We start from the raw sequence: 25,864 nt of genomic DNA, 5'->3' as shown, positions 1-25,864 counted from the left end.
TAAATGCACTTCAGTTGGACTATTCATGACTGCCTTTTGGCGACAAAAAGACCTAATCCCTATGTAACCATTCTCACATGCTTCCTTGGTCTCTAAAAATTCAATAACCCTTGTGTCTTTGCTGCCACATGGATTTTCATCCCCAGCCTCCACTGAGGAGGCAGACCAAAGGGCCTTGCTACCATAGCATCCCTCAGATGGTGGCATACTGCCCCCACGATTATCTGTAGTAAGCCTGGTTTTATTTGCTTTCTTCCTTCAAATCTAGTTTAAAGCTCTTTGATAAGAGCTATACCAAATAACTACTAGGGCTGCCTTGGAAAAAATATGAGTGAAGACTTTTAACCATCCTATTTCTACCTTTAAGGTGGATTATTCTCACCTCTCCTTTTTCCCAGTACCAGGAAGGAAGCCATGATTTCTGAGTTGGGAGCCTAATTTGCTGCCATTGTGTAGAAAACAGATTCTCCTTCCATCATGATTTTGAGACAGTGATTTTTCCAAGAAACAGACAAAGTACAAGTCATCTCAATTCTACTTGTAACAGAAAGAAGGAAAAAACCACTTGACCAATTCCAGAATTATCCTTAATTAAACATCCTTACAGTTTCACCAACTGCTATGAGTTGATTATGAATATCCCTGGCTAGATACAACATGGACTTCATTGTCCATCTCCAAAGTGCAAAATGAAGTTCACACTGCCTTACAGATGTTTTAACATGCAAAACTGGATATTCATGCTCTCACTGACTTCTTGTCACGGGAACTTGTACAATTCCTGCTGTAAAAAGCAGAGTGTTTACTTCTATACTGGTGACTTGGGAAGTGTGAGGATACTGGAGAAACATCTGGCACTTCTAATGAAAAATCTTGGTTTCAAGTATAACAGGATGCACACCCTTTGGAATTGTGCAAGAATTTGAAGAAAAATTAAAGCTGAACAGCTCCTTTCCTATATGTCTCTCTTTTCAAAGAAAACATGAAATCAAGCTGCGAAGACAAGGAATCTGGCAATGCCATCATCTGCAAAAGACTGCACAAACAGCGACATCCCACCAGTGCAAAGAAACAGAAATCCTTTTAATATATGGCTTTTATCAGCCATTATACTCTTATATCCTTATTAAAAACACAGGTAGCATTTTTGGAATTGCTACCCACACATGTACTTTATTTTGGTATTTTACATATCTTTGGGATTATTATTGCCTCATTACAAGCACAATAAAAGTTAGTGAAAAATGTATGTATTTTAACAAAGTGAGGAAGATCTTCACAAAAAGTTGGAATAACCTGCACAATAAAAGTGTGGAAAAAAACAGGCAAATATTCTGATTCTTCAGTTCAAATGGCTCTAGGAAATAAAAAGTTTTGAACTGAGGATATAATGACTATAATAATATTAAATTTGGTTAGCAATTAAATGATTACACTTCCCTTAAGACTAAAAATGTAGACAACTGTGGTAAGTGCATTTACAATAGACAACAGCTAGTAGCTGACATCTCACTTCAACATTTTACAGCTGCTTTAAAGGCTCTAGACATTTGGATGCATGCATGCATCTTATTTTCCCAGGATTTCAAAGTCCACATCCAGGCTGCTGCTCAGCCATTATAAATGAGTAATTCAAGTAGGGCATGACTGCTTCTTGTATTAACTTGATAAAGATGTTTCAGTCAAAGTGCATCAACAGTTGTGTTAAGTCATCCTTTTCACAGGCTTATACTTTGCTTATGTTACCAGTGAAGAAAAAAAGTATTATTGGCTTCTAATTATTATAAAAGTCTTCACACCAAACATAATTAATATGATGATTATTTTATCTTATTACACCATCTTTGAAAAATATATCTTAATTATTTAATTTTGTAATTAAAAACAATTTAATCTGCTGACTGCAACTTGCATTAAAGTTTCATTTTATTTGTTTGGACATGCAACTGTGTAAAGGACTGATATGTGCCCTTGAAAATACATATCTGTTTTCAAAAAACTACATTCTATCTTACAACTTTCCAAAAGTTGGTTTAAAAACACACTTTTAACATAATAGGCTAATTTAAAATTTATTAGTGAATTATCAATTTATTATGAAACATGTATGAAAGAAGTGTTTTGCAATATTTTTTTATCTGAAAAATATTAATCCAGGGCTTGGGCTAATATATCTTTCAAATACTATAAAGATAGTTAGAACAAATTTCATTTTCTTGTACAAATCTTCAGGTAACAACCTGAACGATTTGTTCAATATTGAATTCCTTTTCTCTTAAGACAGCAAGGACATAAGAGAGCTCAAGAGTACAGAAGAGAATTCATATTCTCATTTCCTTAATTTATGTCTATTGAATATGTGACAAAACATGAACACAGTTCAACTAAAAATAAGAAATATGCTGTACATATAATTCATGCAAAGTCTAAAGCATAAAAGAAGTGTTTTATCAACTTTTACATAAACTGGACATCTAACTGATTACATCTATGGACATACAGAAGAGAACAGAATACTACCTAAAAGTAATGATCCATCACCATATGTGCTCCATAACCCTGCTCACTAATGTTGAGCCAAATACTGTATTTAATAATTCTTATATTCAATCATATCTTCTCTTAGTTTTCCAAGTATTGTTTCTATATACAAAATTTCCATTATTTCCCCCACTTTAACAGGGAAGTTCTAATATTATACTTTCTATTGTATTTACACAATATTTGTTTAGGGTTTAATTATTTTTATTCCAAAAGTAAAACAAACTTAGGTACTTTTGAGGGCAGCAGGAGATAAGAAGAGGCAGTCAGCCACTTGTTTATTTATTCTGATTATTAATTTGAAGATTTATTATTTATTATTAATTACATAGCTGAATAAACTTTATTTTCTTTTTTTTTTTTTGCATCGTATTATTAGAACATGCTCTTTTTTCCACTGGTATGACAGTTATAAACACTGAAATTAAAAAAGACATAGCTCAAACTCTGGTCAGTCTGACTCTTCTCATGTCAACCTTCCCAAAGGCAGCAGTCTATTTTTCCAAGATTCCTAGATTTGAGGCAGCATAGCCAGAGATATTCTTCAGCTTGGCACAAACCCCAGACAAGCAGCCCCAGAAGCTCTACAGTGACAGATGGTGAACCCAGGCTAAATGTGAAAGGGTTGCTAGAGGCAGGCAAACTCTTACTCAAAGAGCTGAAATGTTTGGAACTCCCCATCCCTTCCCATTTTCAGAGTACCCACTCATTGCATAATTGCAATATGTTCTCATAAGTTAAGAAAGCAGAACCCTAAAATTATTTGCTATTCTGCAAATGCACAGTTTTCTAAATCTCTTCGGGGAAAAAGCGCGGTTTTTTTTCCACACTTCACCTTGAAAACACATGAGAAATTAGGAAAACACTTAGGAAAGCCAGAGCATGCACCAATATGCTGAGCTGCAGGTGGCATCAACAATTTGCAGCTCAAATGAGTTTGGATGGAAACTTGGAATTCAGGTCAGCAAATTACTTTGTCCTGGCATCTGTTTGTCTTAACTGAACTGGCTGAAAGACCAGGGCAACATCTAGACTTTTCTCTTTCAGACATCACTTCTGCAAAACAAATGGGATTTTTTTCTTTTTCAAAATGCCTTGTCCTCTACTGAAGAGTGTAGATCAGATTAATAATTAAAAATATTTAGCTGTTTAATTAAACTATATATCCACTCTAATCCTATAACTGCATTTCTCAAATAGATTAGCATTCCATATGATACTGAGAATGTCAGGATAACCTCAAATATACCACATTCAAGTTTGAATTTGCTGTGCTTAAAGCCTGTTATATAGAGATATTCAATATTAATGGCTCCCTTATTATAGGTAAGCTAATTTTAGCTGTTAACTAAAACTGAAAAGTTACACAATGCACTGTTTTCCTGACACCAATTTTAAGTACTTTTGCCACCTTTATACAAGTACATATTATGTATTTTGAACATATTAGTTCTATCTGAGTGCACAGGTAAAATGAAATTGGCTCATACAGCACAAAAGTAATTAAATGGTCTAAAGGTTACAAGTGAATAATAATTCCTGCAGTACTAATTTTATACAGTCTGCAGATTTCTGATAACAATAGAGCCTGTCCTTGAGAAGCTTCACAGCACATGAAAAAATAGAACTGATTTAAATGTTTCCAAAGTTGTACACCTTAAAGATCATCTGTCTGTTCAAAATTACTTCAGTTTGGTCAGTTATTGGAGTCTGTCCCAGACTGAGAGTCCTTACAGGGGTTATCTAGTTGAATTAAAAAAAAAAAAATACCATTAAAATACTAACCTGCTTTGACTAATCCTGACTGTGAACTGTTGCTTTCTACATAAAACTAGATCTACAGACACTTAGTAATGGCCCAACTTTAATTGCTGACCACAACTGGCTATTCTTAACATCACAGAAAGGAATTTCTGTGGGAGCTTCTGAACAGTAATGTTTGGGTAGAAAGGGACAATGTGGTTGAATATTCATTCAGACTGCATCCTGAATCAGAAAAATGAGACTATTAGTACATTTGTATTATAACCAGAACCCTGGAATCTTGGGAGTGACCTGTAGCTTTTTTTGAACTGCTACAGAGTTGAACCATGAAAAAACAACAAATGTATTTCTATGTATAATAATTTCTGCATTAAAAATAAGATGCTTCATTTAGTGCTGTTTTTATCAAATGCATTGTGATGTTATTTAAGTACTTGTAACTAAATTTTTTTTTTAATGAAGTTGATCTAGTCAAAATGCATTTACTACCGCCAAGAGTCTACTGCTTTTCAGTTGTATCTGTTTAGCATTTCATTACAAAAAAAGTAGCCATCTTATATGAATCATTTACATCACTAAAGAGGCATTGAGAGAAATAGAATTCAATTATAAAACCTGGAAATAGTTTAAACACTATTTGAAAATAAACAGCTACAGTCCCTTATGACCATGTCTGGGAAGTGTCCAAATGGAAGTTAAAGATCCCATGGCATTTTTTCAAAATAGGAGGGAACTATCCCAATATGCTGGCCAACATATATTTTCTCAATTAAAAACAGATTTCAATGTCCAAAGCTATGTGTCAGCAATTGCTGAGAGCCTATACCTGTCATGTTTTCAAAACACTTGAAACCAACAATAAGTATCTAGTCACCTTGCTGAATAATGCTTTTCCAGATGCCCTAACTGGGAAAGGTAAATGCATTTTCATAAATAAAGGAACTACAGATAAATCAGCCTCTACCATTATGAAAATAGAAATTATCATTTGAAGCCACATGTAGTTGGTTTTTTTTTTTTTTTTTCCAATAACAGAAGTGTTAAATATGACTTTGGTGGCCATATGGAACACTTTGATACTGCCAGATTTTAAAGTGAACAGAAATCCAATGGAACACACATGCATACACACACAAAATAAAGCTAGCAGAAAAAAATCTCATATCTGCCATTCCTTAACTTCTACACATTTAATGAGTTAAAAGTTTAAAAAAGAAAAGACTTTTCAACAACATCTTTTTAATTACTTTTACAGAATTTTCTAGGTTATGAGCTGTTTGAAAGATTTCTTTTATGTACTTTAAAGCGATCATACCTCTTACTACCCCCACCATTCAAGGGCTCAACTCTTTAATTGCCAATAGTTAAGCTCCGAGCCCTATCCCCAAAACTACAAGATCAACTACGTTTTCTTTTAACTCAGGGTAACAGTGTAGACAGAGTCAGACTGTGGTGGTACAGCTGGCCTGTAGGCTTCAAAGTCTAAAGAATTACAAATTTATAAAGGACATATATGATAGATTATATAATTTAGCCAGTAAGAGCAGGCCCAGGCGTTGGAGCCTCAGGCTCCTATTGGCTGGCTGACCAGGAAGTAAGTGGCTCAGCCAATGAGGAGTGACCTCATGGGCTCCTTAGCTATATAAGGAGGCACGCTCTCACTAAAGAGAGCTGTTGCTGCATGAACTCCGTGTGTTTTGTACTGGTCTGTCTCCAAAACTGTGGCATCAGACAACGAGTTTTAAAAAAATATATATAAATCCAGATGAGATGCAGGCTTCGCGGTCCCCTCAGTCACATATTTCCCAGTGCAACATCTAAGGCTCCTGCCATTTGGAGTTGAGTCCCCGTCTTCACAGTGCTTTGTTCTTATTTTGCCCAAACTTAAGTTACTGAGAAAAATAAAATGGAAAAAGGCAAAAGTGCTTCTTTGACTAAAGATATTACCTGATTTCCACAATGCAGGTGAACAGTACATGTCAAAGTCAGTCACAATTGAAAGAGTTCAGGGAACTCAGCTACAGAGTCTAACTTCCTAACAACTTGCACAACAGTGTAGGTTTTTTCCCCTTTTAACTTTTTTTTTAAAAATCAATTTTTAAAGTAAGATTTTACAAAATTCAGAATCCTATTTAGTCACAATCTCAGAACTTTAGAACACATGTATTGCTGAAGGATTTATGGCGTATTGAGAGAAACTGACCGCAACATAAGCAGAGAGATGAAAACACCACCGCCCCAAGAGGATTTGCAGAATTACTTGAGGGAAAGTTGAACAAGCTGTCTTATTCCTGCATTGTGCAATTACCTTTCTGTAACCAGAACTTACTGGCAGTTGCCAGATTTATGCAACTCACTGGAAGTAGTCAATCTAGTTAGCATAGTCTAGTATGTCCCTCCCTGCTGCTACCCCCATGGACATGAAATCTACAATTGCAGCCAGCACAGAACAGAATGCACTTGAGGACAAGTTTACTTCTCTCTTAAAGTACTAAGTGCTGGATCTTTGTAAGACAGTAGATGCAGTGGTGATCCAAGCCTGGAAAAATATTTGATATTTAACATTGTTATAGTGCACAACATACTGAGGTTGTGAGGGTAATGGCAGAGGATTGAGCACACACAAACTGGTGAATGGTAAAAGAGGCTTTTTATTTCTCTTCCTTGGTATTAATTAACTTGGCATTTACCACTGTTACCAACCTGCTCCTGCCACCCCATTCTTCCTTCCTGAATTGCTCAGCAGTACCACCATCTGCTGCCCTTGCCTCAATTTCAGCTAAACTTAAGATGTCCGACATTTTGTTTGCTATAATCAACTAATTGCAAAATCACCAGAGAGAAAAGGAGGGAGAAATTGCATTACCACAAAATACTTCTGCCCGTAAATTCTGTCACAAAGAAAACTTCCAAATATAGCCTTGCAGTTCAGGCAGTTGAATTGCTATTTTAAATCAAATTTTGAAAACTACAGGATGTTGCCAGAAATTTTTTTCTAAAAATGTATACTTACTGAATTTAAATCCACCCTCCAAAGTAAGCCTACATGAATACTGTGTTCTCAGTAACTCATACTATTAACATTGATATTTTTCCAAGGAAAAATATAAGAATAAACCAGATTTTAAAAGCAATTAAGAAGATATAAATGCTGTGCACTGCCTAAGCACAGTTCTCATAAGACCAGAGTCCTGGCAACTATCATAATCCTTTTGAAATTGTGCATATTAAGATTAAAGATCACTTTGTTCCTCTATTCCCACAACTAGTTGGTATGGTAAAAAGATCAGTCCCCTAGTTTTATATGTAACATCTTTAACATTTGCTCTCCTTTCTGTGCATGTGATTAAATGTAACATTTTGAAATCCCAAAGTTCTGAGAAAAACATAAATCCTTGTCCACAGCTGCTGTTTGACTCTGGAAACACATGCATTTTCTTTTCAAGCATCTACCATCAAAAAATCCCAAAGGACTTGAACTGGAGAACACCTGCATCTCTTCATTTAGTTCCAATAACAGAGCCTAAACTTCAAAATTACAAAAATAGATGCTACGTTCAGCTGCAGTTACATTCTCCCCCTAATTCCCGTGAACAAAAATGCTAAGAGCATGAAATCATTCAGGCAAGCTCTGTCATCGAGAGGATAAGATTTTTTGCACCAGAAGCCCAGTGGGAACTTGATAGAAAACTGGCAACAATTACAGATAAAGTACATAGTGAAATCCTCAGGGAAAGAAAAGGAAATGTAATAAGATAGATGGGTATAATTTTTACACATTTATGTCCAAACCACAAATGCGAATTGTCTTTAATTACTCCAATATACTCACCATTTTTATTCATTCATTGTGCTAAATCCTTCCAAAATACTTCAAAATAGACTATGAATTCTCTTTTACTAGGATTTTTTACTTAATTACTTTTTACCACAAGAACTCAGTTAAATTAGATGAAAACTTTAAAAATATAATTGTTTCAGCTTCAAAATTCAAACTAATATCCCTAGTGCAAGCAGTCAAAATTAAATTTAAAAATACATCAAGAACATGCTTTTTTAACTCCAAAAAAGGGGAATTTGGGGGGCATATGTGTATGTGCAAGAAATCAAACTTATATCTAATCTCTCACCTCCTTTATTAAGTTCTAACAGATAAAAATCATATTGTTTACAATAATAAAAAAGTTTATGTTCCTGCTGGTACAACTTCTATGGCAATTTTTTCATACTTGAAGATATTATTTCTTCAGTTATTTTTTCCTTTGGCATGGGAAGGGGGTGAATGGAGTGATCTTATCTAAATCAAAATACTGATAGAAGAAAAAATTCTAAAGGTTTTGGAAGTTTGAGAAACATACCACTTAAACAAGAAATGCCAACTTTTATAAGGTTGAATGTTTGCTCTTCAACCTTTATGCAGCTTCAACAAATTAGAGAAGCCTTCTCATTCTTGCTTTGCTCCACTGAGTGTATAAATTTAACACATATGAACATGATATTAATACAAGTACTTTTGTTTACTCCCTTATTTCACTGCTGCATTATTGACTATTTAAGCTGATCTCAGAAAAAAACTTTATTAAGTGTATTTTTATTTTTGTTCCTCTTGATTTATTTGTAATAAAGCTGTCCATACACTGACTGTGCGTGCACTCCCAATTATTCAATATGGCAAACCAAATAGAGCTTAATCAGCTCACCTCATCTATTCAACAGCTGTTCATAATTAACCACTAACACCAGCATTCATTTCGAAATCTCCCTCTTCTCTCAAAGGCCAGGTGAAACAAACAAGGTCTGCAGCTTGCTCCCAGGGTTAATAAAGCCAGGGTTATTTCAGAGAAAGAGCAAGAGGACCTTCCCAAGCCCTGGGGTAATGGAATAATCTCCTCTCGTGTACTTATTTTATATGCTGCAGTTTAAAGACCGAGGAGCATATTCACTGATTTTTACAACTACGCATAGAGATACCTGGTGCAGTTTTTCATACAACCAAAGTATCCAAAATTAAAATCACAGCATTCAGACTTCTATTTAAGGACTAAACAAAATCATATTTATATTCATTGTCCTTAAATACTTCCTTTGCCATAGGTGGATTAGTTTTCCATGTGATAAAGACACTTTATGCATCAAACAGCAAGACCAGTAATCATAAGTATATGTTTTATACTTGTTATACACTGTAAATGCTACACATCACATGCTCTAAATGCTCCCCTCTTTGAAAGCACAGTTTAGAGCTTTTTCCTTTGATAGTTGCACTCAATGCAGTATGGTACTGCTAGAACCATATTCTTTTTCCTCTTCCTCTCAACAGCACCAGTGAAATAGCGAAAAGAAAGATATTGTGTCAAATTATCTATCCCTGACTGTAAATACAGCCTCAAACTCTACAGGGCCACATACAGACAATCAGTAAAAGAAGTTACACAACCATGCTGATCACCCTGGATCATATGGTTCAAGTGATAGAAGACATTAGGCAGTTGCTGATGCAACAAGAAGAGGAGAAACGGTCCCCTCCCTGTTCTCTGGGTAAATATGCCTGGGTTTTGCACAGCCTCCTCCTTAGCATTTTATAGCCAAACAGCTGATTTATTTTTGATGAAGTTGTTTTCCATTCAATTTAATGAATTAATTAGTCCAAATTCTTACTACAGAACACTATATCCAACAGTATTAGGAAAAATGTCACAAACAGCATAACTTCAGTACTGCACAATCACCTCCAGTAGTACAGCTTTAAAAAATCTTTTACTCCCAAGGGATAAGTTTTTTCTGTGAAATTATCCAGTATAGCTTTTTAAACTCCCAGAAGTGACTGCAACTGATGGAAAATGCATTTTTATGCTCTCAAAGCACTTCATGTTTTCCCTACATGTAATTTTCACAGTAATAATGAAAATGATAGCCATATCTCCTGTATTCAATTGCCCCAGTTTCTTCAGCAAGTATTTGAAAGCAAAGGCTTTTGCTTTGCTGATCCTTTGTATAAAACTTGAGACAAATTAAACATTAATTACTCCTGGTTTAATTTATGTTAAAAAAATTCAAGTAATTTGCAGTATGCCATTCCTCCTGTTGAATGAGACCAAGGTTTTAGCAGATCAGTCAGATTTTCCCTCTCATTTGTCGCTCCTCGCAGGTGCCACACTACAGATCTAGAGGAGCAGAGCTAGAGCAGGCTGGTGTCTGCCACTGTGTACACAGAATCACTACAGCTTTCCTGGGATGCTGAGTGGACAGGTGAAGGGTCCAGTACATTTTCAACTCTAAAATCCTCACATTTTTAATGTATGTCCATTCATCTACAAAACAGGCGCCACAGACAATTGTCTATTACAAAAAAATGTTTTGTATCTGAAAATTCCTGAAAGTGAGTATGGCCAGCACTTCATTGGTCAGTGTCTTATTCTCATAAAGCACCTCCTGTCACAACCCATCAAGGACTCCCAATCATCTAACTGGACCATCTATAATAATGATGAGCAAAAATGTATATGATCCTTATGACCTGTAACAAAAGCAGTAAGTGTACGGTACAGATAACCACAGAGCCTTTAAATTATAATTAATAGACTAAGACAAAAATTAGAAAATTAAACCAAAAAATCCTCAAAAAAGGCAAGAAATGCAACAATTAGTCATATTAATAAATATTGTTGTTATGAACATTTAAAAGGTATTTAAGTGAATCAACAGCTGCAACAGATTTTAACTTCATCTGACTAATTCAGATATTATTGAATCCTGAACTGCTTTTTGGCAATGCTTTAGGAGCAGGACCTGAAGATAATTGTTATAATTTTTACACTGCTGTAAAAGTTTTCAACATGATGCTCTCCAAAAAACAGAGAAGTGCAGTTACTGAAAATATAACCTAACAGCTGCTGGAGTGCACAGTGCTTACAAATATTTACTCTGCATACGAATCAAATGTTGCTTACATATGCACATAAAAATTGCAATGACAGTAATAAATTCACTGTTACTTTTCAGACTGATGACATTGAAGAATCATTACAAGGAAAGAATACAGAAAAAAAGCACACTTGAAGTGTTCAAGTTACTTCTGTTTTTCAAAATATTGGGGTCAGATAATTCTTTTACTTTCCTTAACCTAGATATTTTTTGGATTGTTTTTTCCCCACTTTTCATTCCATGCCTAGCATGGTCATAGAATAAGCTTTGAAAAATATAAAAGCATGGCTTTTAAGAAGCACCACACTGACAGCAAAACCTACTTCCATGTGCATTTCACAAACTACAAGAGGTATTTTAAATAGACACATTTCAAAATTTTAAGTGTTGCTTAAAACAGACCAATGTTTTTTTGAAAGACCACAGAAATCATAAGAATGTCAGGTAAAAGTATTTCTGCCCATAAAGTCAACAACATCCTTAAATTTAGCCAAACAACTCTCACAAATTATTAACTTCTCATTTAAGGCCACCACAACACCAAATTTGATACGGTTGGATGTGTGCCCTGCAGCATTTTTGAAATTATTTTTTTGTTGTTAACAAATTTTATGATAAACAAATTCTTAATAATAAATTATGCTGCAAATTTATATGAACCATTTAGAATCCAGTATGTCATCTTCTGTATAAGAAGGCCGACCCAATACCAGAAGAGAGAACCGAACTACTATTTTCAACATGGATCCTGCCTCTTCTCCCTCCCCTGCCTAAAGTTTACAAAAGTTTCATATAATTATTTTAAAAGGCAATCAAAGTTAATGAAGCACTCCTTATTGAAGAAGACATACATCAAAATGCAGGTTTTAGTTCTTTGTCTCACAGTGAGCTAAAGTTATAATGTGTGCAGTGTTGTGTAGAAGATACTTTTGACATTTGGCACATTTCATTTCAAGACCCTCTTTTGAAAATCACACTGGATAGGAAAAATGTAATGTGATACCAGCTTAACAAGAGTTTTGTACTTACCAGAATTATGGCAGTAGTCCATATACTGTGGAATTTGGATGGTAAAGGCTACCAAATCTGGAGCTAAGAGAGATTCTGGCTTTCTACTCTCATTGAGCCATTTACTGCTGTGTAAGTCTCTGGTGTCAGAAGGGCCTTGAATTAAAGGAATCAGCTTCTCTTTTCCACCATCACCTAAGATAAAAATTAGATTCCTTACTGCTTTTAGTGCAACAAGATAAATTTTTAAGACAAACATTCAGTAGTCCAAAGAGAACATCTATTCATTTACATTGTGAATACAGAATTAAAAGAGCAAATAGAAAGAGCAGTCTATCTATCCAAGTAGATAGACTGTTTGGCAATCTACTTAATGTTTATCCTGTAAATACCTTGATATCCAGGAGGATTTCAAATAAAGTAATTGATTATCTTTAAAACAGTCATTTCCTTACCACTTTTATAAAATAATCTACTTAAACATCACCATGATATTAAAGACACTCAATTTTTCATGTTCTTGACCTTAGCTGTTTTTTATCCATAAAGACATCGTAGATATTGATAAGTTCCCACATGGTCCTCAGGAAAAACTGTATTAAAGAAGTTAAAAAAAAATCACAGAGTCCTCAAAAACTTTACAAGCAAAGTACATACCTGTAGCATTAATGGAAAATGAGGCATTAAACAATCAAGAGAATACATCAAAATTATGCTAAGGATAAAGCTGGGTGAAAGTATTCTGTACTTTTCCTATTTCTTGAATGTTTCCCGATTAATATTTGTCTCAGCAGAAAAAAAAGTCTGTTTTTTTTATTCAGTGTAGAATTTGACTATACTGAGGCAAGACTGGATCATCATGACATACTTAATAATAACAAAAACCCCCAAAACAGAATACAAAACCCCCTCTCTGATTCATAGGAACAATGAGTAAATTCTTGTTTCAGTAACTCCCCTTGTAAAAAGCAAGGCCAATTCTCCTATACAGGCAATAAAGTTTTACATGGTCCAGCTGCACATACCTGGGGCTTTGGCACAAATTTTTATTGATCCCATGGTCCCAGAGGCACATTTGACCAATGATGTGCTGCAGTACTTCAATTCAACATTCTGGATTGAGCCCTCAAGAGTTGGCAGGGGATTCTTAGATTTCACACCTAATAAAAGAAAACTGCAAATGTACTAGCCTGTTGAATTTAAATATTTTTATATTCATTCACCAAGGTATTTAAACTTAATTATATTTTAATTATCTACCTTAGATGTTCTTACAGCATTTTTGTTGTGATTCACAGGTTTTAAATGAAAGTGAAAGATTGCTGCATATGAGTTTTTTTTAATACAAACAGTTATCCATGAAATATATATAAACACTGAGGAAAACAAACAAGGACCACTTAGAAATTGAAATAACAAATATGCATATATACACATAGATAACACTCTCATTTTCACTTTACAAATGCCCCATCAACTATTCTCCTTCATGTTTTTATTAGGAGCATTTAATTTCAGGATCTTAAAATGACTAAGTGTTTTCAGCTTTTATTTAGACATCAACATTCTACTCAGTAGCTATGTAAAGCATTAGATCCATGCAGCTGAGCAGTACAGAAGGCCAGTGGCACACTTGCCATTTTTCAGCGGAAACTGGAGTTCAAACCTTGCCTTGGGTCACAAGTGGAAATAAGTTTTGGTGGTCTCTCCTCAGCCCCCATTTGTGAGCACCAGAAAACTACTGCACCACTTGGAAGAAGTCAGTGCTGTTGGCAGTCACTTCTGAGGAGCTGCCTAGAGCTGCGGCAGAAGCAGCAGGGGATTGCACAAGCCAGGAACTGAGATTTGTTGGCAGAGCTTGAGGGCAGCCCCCCAAAACAGCCCCAGAGTATAGGTGGAGGAAGCCAGCCCTCCAAATCTGTACAGCACTGCCTATCAGAAACAAAACACATAAATTCACTTGCAAATTAGAAATAAATAGTTTCAACACCTGTAAGAAGTATGAAAGGAAAAACTAACAGAAGTTGCCTTTTTTATGGTTTTTTTTTCCCCCTTCATGCAGAAGCAACTTGGAATTTGTCAGTTAAAATTGGCAAGCAGCTTGTTAATTATGCAAACATTAGTATAATTATGGAACCATTTCCTCATGTACGTAACATAGAACTTGTTCCAAAATCCATAATTATGCAAGGAAAGCATTGTGGAATATCAGGTAAAAAAGCATTTTTATACATATTTCAAGATTATTAAACATATTAAAGAAGTGTAATTATCTACAGAATTAATTAGGTTTTTTGCAAAATCTCTCCAAGACTTAACCCAAAGAACAGCCTTTAATATACATTAACTAGTAAGGAAAAAATCCTAAAAAGAATTATAGGGAACAGAATATTTCAGATCAAACTTTGTAATTATGCTTAGTTCACTGTGCCTATACCAGTTCCTAAAGATTGAAAAGTATTTAGTAGTGCATACAAAATCATTTAGCAAGCAGTCTTCTTGGCGTATATTCAAGTTTTTTTCTGGTAAGACATTAAAATAACTTTTGAATCAAAAGTATTTTCCATGATAGAAACAAAGAAGAAACACATGAAGGGACACACAGCACGTGATAAAGCAGACTGCCATCCAAAAGTAGGTTCCACACTCACGGTATTATTTCATATGAAAATTAAACCTGTCTTCCGTCTTTGAGGTATGTCCAGACTTTTCCTGATTTCTGACTCAGGAAGGCTTCAAGCTCAAAGAATACTCACTGAAACTAATTTGTGTGCCTCCCATTACAACACCCCATCAGTTCTCAGTCTGAAAGACCAGCTACCAGTTTGTCTTGTGAACAGACCCTCATTCCCATTTTTGTCCAGGGTAAACCTCTTTTAAAGCTGAAAATCCCCTTTGATCTAAGGCATGGTATCTGACACAATACGTTAATTTGTCAAAAAAAACTAGGAAATCTGTAGGCATTTCTGCCTCCTCATAGTTCCTATAAATTTGTGCAAAATAGAGGCCATTGCTTTCAAATTTTAAAAAGAAAAAAAAAAAGGAAAAAATTATCCATCTTCTGCCAATTCCAAAACAAAGATTATTAAACTGTTAGTAGCAGCCAATATTGCAGTTTAAGCAAATCAAACTGAGGTCACAATTTGATCCTCATCTTTTATGCCTTTTTAAAACTGGTAGTTCCTTGCTGTTTTCATTTTTCAGCAATTATTTTATGAAAAAAAAAAAATAAAAGGTGTGATGTCCAATACATTTCTATCACTTCCCTATGGAAGACTAAGTGGTTTTAAAACTAAATTATTTCCATAATGAAGTTCACTTTTAGATGCATTATCCTTATCAACTTCTTTGCATTCCTACTAAAACTGTCCATGTTACTTATATGCAAACTTACATTTTAGTTTAGCATCCTATTTGAAAAAAAAAGGAACCAAGTTTAGTGTGATCATGCTCACATTTGTTTCTGTTTACTCCTAGTCCCTCACCAAGTAACTTCTGGACTAACTGAATTTCAGCAAGATATGACAGCATTATCCAAGGCATTTATTTTCTACAACCTTCATGAAAGCATGAGTGTATTTGCCCTCTTCAACTGACCAGTCATCAAATTCATGACAGTCAGTAAAGCATTGCTCAAACGAGCCTATGAACTGCTTTTCACCCAACCAGCAGTTAAGGAACATGATGGGAAGCCAGGAAAGCTTAATGGCTTGGACATAAAGAAACCCTTAATACATGGTCACAGATAATTAGCCATCATATTTTAATGCATATGAAATAACTGGAGGCAGTAATAAGATTTTTTTTTTTTCTGTTACAGGGTAAGGGTAAACACTTTGTCCATTGTTTTGAACTATTTGACAGAAAATAGAGAACTATCGGGAAAACACAGCATACTCATACCTTCCTTTTCTATGTTGCTTTGATGTCAAACGCCAACCTGCTTTCAGCTTCAACACCTGATAACTACAGCAACCAAGAAGTTGCCAGAAAAAAAAATCCTCTCAGGCTGCACAGCTCTGGACTGATGGATACTCAAAAAACCTATTCATTAATTACTGAAATCCTATACAGAGAACACATTAAGAAACTTAGAATGTCTAACTAGACTTTCATCATAACGACAAAATTCACCTAAACTTAAGGTTGATTGCCCTTGCCAAGTTACAAATCTTTTTCAAGGCACAGAAAGTTTAGAGACTTCTATTGAACCATTTCTAATAAATTTGTTTAAAATAGGAGGCCATTTTCTTCAGTCTCTGAAAATTTTTGGAAATTATGAACCGTCTCTCATAAACTTGTCAAACTGGCAAGCTGCTCTAGAGGGAAGAAAGAAACCTTGTTTCCTGCACATACCTCTATCTGTAGTTTCCATCCCTGTAACTTCAGTTCCTCCCAAATAGTCTCCCTTATTTCTTTCATTGTGATATCATTATAATATCAAAGTCTCAACAGTTGTTCACATAACTAAAATATTCCTTAAATATCTCATTCAGCAAACGGATGTTTAAACAAGCAAAGACTAGAGCTTCCTGCTCTCATCTCAATGTTTATGAACTTTTCTTACAGTCGTGTTTTAAGGGATTGATTATGAAGATGCTCAAATTCCCAGATTAGAAATGTTCCACGCCTCCACATACTAACTGAAATTTTGTATGGAGACAAACAGACCACAACATTTTAATTAAGACATTGAGCATGAATTTGAACAGACACTAGGAAAACCAAATCTATCACTGCCAACAGCAAACATTATGCAAATTCAACATCCTCCAAATGAAGTATGAGAAAGGCTTATTTCCAAAGTGCAAAACATGTGAGTAGAACTTGTGCTGTACTTATTCTTCTAGAATCTTGCTTGCAAAGGCACAACTTGGATTTACTTGACTTTGTTGCCCAGTGGAGTGAAATTAGGGCACCGTGTTTTTTCTTAGCACAAATCACTTTTTCTTCAGTTAATTTATTATTTTCACCAGCAACAGGGGAATCAATGACTTTATGGAGAAAGAGATACATATGCCAGTCACCATCAAATGTCACTTATGGCTCCTTCCAGATAAATTTTCTAGATGTCTGGGTTTTTTTCCCTGCAAACATGTTGCTCATTCTAGAATGATTTGCAGCAAAAATCCAGTGCTTCCTTCCCAATACGTAGCCATGCGTACACTCGGTGATCAAGTATAGCTTATTTCACTTGATTCAGACACATAAATCATATCACCAAAGACTTAAAAACTGTTCTCTCCATATGGTAGAACCCCAAAATAAGCAGAAAGGTTTTATAACTTAAAATCTACTACACCTTGACAATTTACACCTTGCACACACTAACTCACTTTAATTATAACTCCAAGCCTGAAGAGCCATTACACAAACAGAAATATTGTGCAGTCAAGAAAGATTTTCCCACACTTGCAAAAAGGTATTCACATCCTTCCTCCAACTTTCCAGATATAGCTTTGGCCTGTTCCATGTACGTAATCAAACCATACAGCTTGCCCCAAGGTCCTGCATTCAGTGTTATTCCATGTGCAAGCAGGGGGGAAACAAATAAAGGCAAATCACAACTACGTCTTTATAAATCAGCTCAAGATTTCTTCTAGCAAGCCTAGAAATCTAAACACTCATTTAATTTAAGGCCTGTTTAAAAACATCACCTAACTAATGATTTTACCAATGAACAGCTTTTACCAATCAATTTGTAATAAAGTGAATTTGCAATGATTACTGGCAAACCAAGAAAGAAAATCTAAACTGATCAATAACAAACATAGAAAACCAAAAAAGAGTAATGTTACTGATTCTGAGGACAACAGTCAGAACTGTGTGCCGCCAAATCCCTGAAATTCAGTAATTCTTTAGAAAAATCATAAAAAAACTGCAAAATATGAAATAGGAAATGAGTAAGGCATTACGAACTTCTAGAAGCAACTCCACATGAATTGTCCCCACATTTAGTCTGTGGCCTCAGAAGGAAAAATCTTAATATTTAAAGCATTAAGTACCAATAAACTATGGTTTGGCAACATGATATTATAAAAGACTGTCACATACTTGTCAAAATAATTTCAAACAGTAAAAAGATCAATCCATAAATTAAAGTAAGGAGCTATTAACTAAATGAAATAACACTGAAGCATAAGTCTTACTGGAATCATGACAAAAAATGTCAAATTATTTTCACAGAAACATATATTTAGGTTTTACATGACTAACACAGAAAAGCTAGTAAACAAATTGAAACATAAGAGAAACCTCATTTCTTTTCTAAGAGATAGTCATCTGTGTTCAGTCTCTGCTTAGGCAGTTCTCAGTGAGAACTTCTGGAGTCTGTATTGGGCTTGGTTAGTGAGATGGTGCTTCTGAGGAGCTCCAAGCTAAAACCAAACTTAATTCCTTCCTTCTTTCAGAAAGAACATAATAGAAGCCACAAAGACCAGCTCTAACTGGCACCAGTCCTACTTCTCACGTTCAAAGCATTGGGAGAGCATAAAGCTTTCACATTCTTATTTGCAATAAACCAGCAGCAACATAGGAACTTCAACATCTCTTTCAATCTTTCTGCTTCCTCACACACATCACCTGAAATCACTCAGGTCTTGTGTTTGAGGTCCCCCCCTCCACCCCCCACACTATCCCACTTCCTTTTTTAAACTGGAAAAACAGAGAAAAAGAGAGGTTCTCCTAAAATATAGAAGCTGTAACTGTGTCAACCAGTTTTTAATCTACATATCACTATTCTAAAAAATTACTGCTTCGTCCCCACCCCCTCCCAAGAGTTAACAGGGTACCAACAACAGGATTATGGTAGTGTTGTCTTGCCTTTAACGTATTGTGAACTGGACAGATTTTCTACTGAACTCAACAGAGCTCCACACATAAGAGAACCCTGTCCTAAAAAATAGCTCTGATTTTATTTTCTCCAACCATGGTACTAAAAGAAAAAGTAAATGCAAGAAAGGGTGAAATTAGGTGACAAATTGAAATACTCCCTAAAGAAGGTCAAGCTGCTTTATTCTTGGGCAACAATGATAAAGTATTTATCAATGTAAGTATGCATCATTCTCTTCATCAGACCATAAGCAGCAAAAAACACTTAAAAATCTCTCTAATGAATCACTTAAATCCTTAAACTGCCTGTAAACTAACTAAGGTTTCTCCATTGCCTAAATAGTAAACAATATGCACGATCATCATTATAAATAGAGATTTACATATCGCAAAATATTTCCCAGCTTACTAAAGAATAGCAGCAGGGAGAGTAATTTTAAAAAGATAAAAACCTGTTGCTATGTTCCTGTTTCAAGATTCCCCACACTATGGCTTCATACAGGTCCCTATATGCCCTAACCCCAAAGGCTCTTGATTTTTTCTAAAATCCTGCTTCAAATGAACAGGTTCTGTGGTTCAAAAGCTGAAAACCAATACTGAATAAAACACAAAACATTTGGAATAATATGCTCAAGGCATTCTAGGTAAGAAGAAGTTTTAAATATTCCTTATTGATCTGTTTTAAGTGATTATCCAGTAAGGTAAAATATGATTTTAATTTGAAATGCTCATATGAGAACTAAACAGCTACCACTGAAATGCACAGAATCTCTGAATCATTTACATTGGAAAAGATTTTTAACATCATCCAGTCCAACTGTAAACTTAACACTGCCAAGTTCACCAGAAGAACCAATAGGGTGCCCAAACACCCTCCTCCAGGTGCTTTTTACACTGCAGCTGGAAGTGATGTTAGTAAAGATAAGGGTGAAAATTTTAACTGTGTCTCCCTTCTAGTAGTAGAAACAATCTCTTATGGACCTACCATAATTCCCAACATGCTGTTTCCACCTGCGATGGTACCTAAGACTGCAGCACAGTGGACAACAATTTGCAAATGTTGCACACTGACTGCTAAGCTTCACATGTGATTAGTAGTATTTATTTAAACTACTACTATGTAGTATTTGCTAAGTCATTTCAGAATAGAAAATATGGAGGAGAAGGTGTGAATCTCACTAGTAGCAATCTCTCTGTGAGAGCAATCTGCCACAAAAACTGTACTGGAGTTGGCAGAGGCACAAAGCTGGGCCTGAGTGCTGTGAGAGCAGGGGAATGAGCACCTATAGGGAAAAACCAGGGCAGCTCAGAAAATGGGCAGCAGACCTGCAAGCCAAGGTGGGGTGATGGAGTGGCAGGCAGCTGTCCCCAGGCATGCCACATGTCAGAGGAGGCCAGGCAACATGGACAAACAAAAAGCCCTCTGCCATAAGCAACCTTTATGACCACCAGGCTTCTCCTCCTCCCTGCTGGACTGCAGATCTTTTTGATCTAAATAGCCAACACCTAGAATAGGAATACCATTTTCCATCTTTATACATAGACAGGATTGTAAATAACTCTAAAACTTTGCTGTGAAAAGTGCAGTTTGATGCAATTTATTATTATTAACCTCATTATTGCTAAGGTTCTGGCTATTTATGCATCACCAATTATAAGCATACTTAATTGAAGCCATTAGTTTGGATTTGGCAATATGACACTAGTCAGGACACAGGACTAAAGTAGCTTTAGTGCTATTCTTCCTGCTGTTGTAAACAGGTTCAAAAAGAAAAGGACTGATTTTACTTTCTGCCCAATTCAACAGCTGCATTTCAGATATTCTGTATCATTTGAGACAATTGGTAGAAGCCAAAGTTGATGCATTAAAATAACTTTTGTCTTCCAAGAAAATGCAAAAAGTCTTATCAAAATCTAACTCTAGAAAAGCATGCCTATCAATCCTTATACCTATGCACTGTAAGTAGACAAATGCTAAAAGTGATACAGCTACAAATGCTACCAGGATAAAAACCTACACAATATTTGAGGCAAGATCCTGAAAAAGATGAAGATAGACAGCTAGATGGAGAAAAGAGCTCACAAATCCCCTCCTTAGTAAGACACCCTTTGGTTGGAAGCCATGCACTTGCAATTCATCACTTCCATCTCAGTTGTACAACCCTTCTATCAATTTCAAATAGAGTAGTTTTGCTGTATCTGAAGATAATAATAGCTCATGCCAAATGTCAACATGTAAAATATATGAAAACAGTTCCACACATTAGTAAATGCTAATAGGATCTCAAAAAACTGAAATGCATTTTCTATCTAATCTAGTTCAAGTACAATCCAGTACTGGCTCAAAGGGTTTCTCTTCAAACACATTAAGCAAAAAGTGTAACTTATCTTAGACTCTGGATTAAACTCTGCATTCTACAACTCTTATTTTCGTAAAAATCTGGGTAGCAACTAAAGATAAACTTTCTAGGACAGCAAATTGTAGGATGAAAAAAAACAAATTCTCAGACAAATCAGAGCTCATCTCACACCTATCACCTTCTGTTCTACCTGTGGAGCTCCTTTCTCTAAGGCACATCTACTCCAATAAACTATTTGGCAACTATAAAAAAACATTTCCTATGAGTCTGCATTGCCTTTAAGAAGCCTCCTTCACCAGAACAGATTCAAACCTTACAGTGCTATGTAACATACCTGCTAAGCAAAAGACAGAAGTGCCAGGTATCACTTGGAGCTTCACATGATTGTGAGCATCCCTGTAACACACACGACACCTGGTCACCCGTTTGCTGTCAAACACAATATCCAATGGCTGAAATCTCTTTGAAGGCTCAGTTGGAGCTTATTGAATATAAGACAGCACAGTTACAGACCAGTAAAAAGGTAAACAAGAAGAAGATTCTAGAGGATGGACACAGTAATCCTTTAAATAGTAAAGAAATTGCAAAGGTTCATAAAAATTCAAAGGAAGATCAGATGTGTTCAGTAATGGTATTATAAAAAATAAAGACCATCTAAAGTGTAATCATTAACAGTTAATTTCCTGAGTTGCTAGGCATGGGGGAGAAGCAAAAGAGAATGTTAACATCCCAAATTTGGGAAGCAAAGAAAAGCCCACAGTCACATGATTAAAAGACAGACTACAGAGATTGCTGCTACAATCACTGACTGTAGAGGAGTAGGAAATGACAGGAAAACAGTAATTCAGATAAGGTGGGTAAGTAAAATATGATAGAAATTAAACAGAAAGATTAAAATACAGCATATCGGTATTATCATGAACAATCATACCATGATTCTCCTCAGAAAGTATATGCTGCCTTAAATAAAAGGTATGAGTTTACCCCTTTACATGTGCTTTTCCATGCACACAGATGACAAAATTTCACTTTCATTAAAGATTAGGGTTTTTTTCCAACTGAAGTATAAACACAATGCTCTAATTTTAACAAACATGTTTGTATTTTCTTTTAAATGGGCTATGCAACTCCTGAGGACTTAAAGAAAACAATATATTTAGTGTCTGGAATGGAAGTTTCTTATACTAGGAGGATATTAACCTTTAATCCTTGAAATCATTAAAGAAATGTTTGTAGAAATATTTTTAGCCTCTTTATCTGGTCAAAGTACTGGAAGTTAAGCCGTGTCTGTACAAACCAATCATTTCACCAGCAGTTTTATATTTCTTTAAAGCCTCATATAAAAAGCACCTGCTTAAAGTGAGTAATGGAGTTTTATATTCATTGCACTTAGGAACAGCGTATGTAACCTATTCCGTTTTCCTCCCTGGTGGAATATATTTCAGCTTATATTGCACAGCACATTACCGATGTGCATAAAGACCCTCTGATCAGCAATTTGGACTGCAGACAGCAACCTTCATGAATACACTTTTTTCCCCCTTCCTTAAATACAGTATCCACTTGATTCACTAAAGCAAATTAAAACCATCCTTTAAAGATGATGATCTCACCTTTACAGTGAATACATGAAGCCCATCCATGGAACCACCATAGCAATGTCAGGCTGCAATCAGCAGCACACACCCTGCACAATCAACAAGCAATACACATGCTGTCAGCATTACAAAGAAAGAACATAGTATATCATCTTTCCTGGCCAAAGAATAGAAAATCTGCATTAGTGTGAATAATTTTTGAAATATTAAAACCTTGCTGTCTGTTAAGACACAAAAAAATAGAAAAAAATCCAAATTCAAGGAGTCTTGTAATGCAGCACATATAAAGACATAATTTTATCTTGGAATTTGCATTTTGTCAGAAAATATTAAAAAGGGTACTTCTGTGCTATAGCTTATTGAAGCATATGCTTGTTACCACATAGTTGAGAAATTTAAAGAATTTTTTAATTCAGCCTCAGCATCAGGGTTTCCTGCAGAATTTAGTGCTCGATTTCAATAAGATCATGAACTTGAAATAGCTGTATAACACTAGTGTTCAATTATGACAATACTTATGCTGGATTCAAGTAGGTAATATAGGCATGATTGTAACAAAATGAACATATTTAAATTTTTTTCATTAAGAAAGCAACAGTGGCTTTTGATGGGACATAAATAAGTTTTGTAAATACTTTTGCATGATTATGATTATCCATTGTGTTCATGAATTAATCATAACACATATTACACACAAAATACATTGATTTCCATGTATTTCAAAGCAGAATGATTTATCCCCTATGCACAGTATCATATCATCACAAAAGCAGATGCTTCTTTACAGTAGACAGTTACTTTCTGCATCTTCCTCCAACTACAATCTCTCTTTGCTGGTAAGTTTTAAGAAACATGGAAAATAAATTGGCCAGATCTTAAACTAGGCATAGAATTACCCATCAATACTGTTGCACGTAAGTACTTACTCACTGAACTGAACAGGAAGAAGGGCTATATTACATTAACTTGATTAGTACCTCATGGAAGGCTGCAGAAGTTATGAGGTCAAGGCAAGTTTACTAAGCCCTTGAGAAGTGGAAGCAATAGATATTCTGTAGTCATAGATCTAAGGTAATATCTGTGATTGGGTAATTGCATATTTTCTAATTTATTGTAATTAGTACTACAGTTCGCTTGTTTGCTACAAATTTCTCACACTGATATGCTTCGTACAGTAAGTCTTGGTAAATCGACCAATTAAAATATCTGAGAAAGAGAGGACTTCAAATTTAAAATTAAAACCTGCTAAATCTTCACATGATCTTTGAATGATAACCAAAGGAGATTTTGAAAAGAAAAAAAACAGTTAAAATTTTAAGACAGAGAAACAATACCATGAACATACTGTTTTTACAATACAGTTCCTTTTCCCAATTAGACTTCCTTAGCATAACTAAAAACCTGCATTAAATGTCCTTATAGGTATTATAACTCATTTTAGTTTATAAAAAGGAGTGCTATATGAATACCAGTTGTATGCTTTTCAACAGAAGGATGTAAACTTATTTAGTGATCTGTTTTTCTCTTTCATCTTATCTCTAGTTTCTGTGTAGATTTATAATGCTCATTGTTTCCAATTTTAACAAATCACCTAATGGCAGAAAGGAAAATATGTTAACCTTGGAATTATTTGCAGTTGTAGAAATCCCTTTTGTCTGGCTCATGCTAGGCCTGCAATCTGTTTTAAACACAGATTGTCTGTCTTTTGTCTGACAGCCACCAAGCTGCACAAATTACTTTCTGCCTGTTCACCTGTTTGCAGCTGTGTCTGTAAGCTAAGGATTCTGTAGTTTGACTTGAGCAACCATTCCAGGATTGATGACATGTGCTGCTGATAAACGGAGCAATTTGAAGAAATTACTGGCTAAACTTATTGAAAGACATCTGTGCATGAGCTGAGAACTAGAAGCCTTTAGTTGTGTGTTTGCAACCTGCAGTGGCGGCAATCTGTTTGAAGTGATATCCTTCTGTAACAGAGCTGGTCATGCCACAAAATAACTGAACCATCTTTGCAACATATTTCTCCACCCAATAACAGAATTCTGTTCTTTTGGTCTTGAATACACCTCCTAAATAGAGGATATAACAAGAATTAAGACTTCCTATACTCATCTAGCAGAAGTAACATCTTTTGAAGTGTTGCCATTTTTCACTGAGATTTGGCATTCTGTGTTGTTTCCCAGCCTTCTCTGCTCACAGACTCATTCTCAGCAGTTAATACTCATTTGAGCATCTCACAGGCATCCTTATTATGTCAGACAGGAGGACATGCCTAGGCAGTATTATGGGGGTACAGCTCAACTCTTCAGCTAAGTAATAGTAATGCCTGAGGTTTGTGCTCTAAAATTCAGTCATCAAAAACCTCTATTTCTGCACCACATGAACCTGGATAATGTTTGAGCTTCTGGGAGATACTTGCAGATGTTCATTTTAAGCACAAGAAGTCCACGACAGTACTCTCAGGGTGAGCATATGCATGCATATGTGCATACATATGAAATTCTTTTGCTTTAAAAAAAACTCCACCAGCCTGGTGAGCTGTGTGTGATGGCTAGCCAGTTCTATGCTGTGCACTACATTTAGCAAAATAAATTCCTAAGTCCTTTGGGATACATTCTATAGTGGTATAATTCAATGATGCTCCTATTTCCTTTGTTCTAGCACATGTAGCATAAATGCGTTTCAAGTCTACACTGTGACAGAGTAAGCCAAAGCAGAATTCCACACATCTTCAAATGTTTTAGTAGCCCAGAATAAACAATACATTAAAGACGTTAATAAAATTGCTTCACACACTAATGTGAAAAAGATTAATTGAAGGAAAAGTGTATTAAGCCT

General features: G+C 35.3%; 1 protein-coding gene across 8 annotated transcripts in view; it reads right to left on the bottom strand.

Moving 5' to 3' along the window:
- VPS13B (vacuolar protein sorting 13 homolog B) overlaps positions 1 to 25,864 on the bottom strand; it is a 434,872-nt gene that overhangs the window by 278,797 nt on the left and 130,211 nt on the right. For all 8 annotated transcript variants that reach the window (XM_021529420.3, XM_085573894.1, XM_021529419.3 and 5 more), the window contains exons 18-19: positions 13,263 to 13,397; positions 12,259 to 12,432 (exon numbers count right to left, since the gene is read on the bottom strand). In XM_021529420.3, the coding sequence (XP_021385095.3) occupies positions 12,259 to 12,432; positions 13,263 to 13,397 (309 nt within the window). The remainder of the gene's footprint in view (positions 1 to 12,258; positions 12,433 to 13,262; positions 13,398 to 25,864) is intronic.

Source organism: Lonchura striata, chromosome 2 (assembly GCF_050655825.1).
Source record: "Lonchura striata isolate lonStrDom1 chromosome 2, ASM5065582v1, whole genome shotgun sequence".
Classification (NCBI taxonomy): Eukaryota; Metazoa; Chordata; class Aves; order Passeriformes; family Estrildidae; genus Lonchura; species Lonchura striata.
This window is presented reverse-complemented; position numbering and strand designations above follow the sequence as displayed.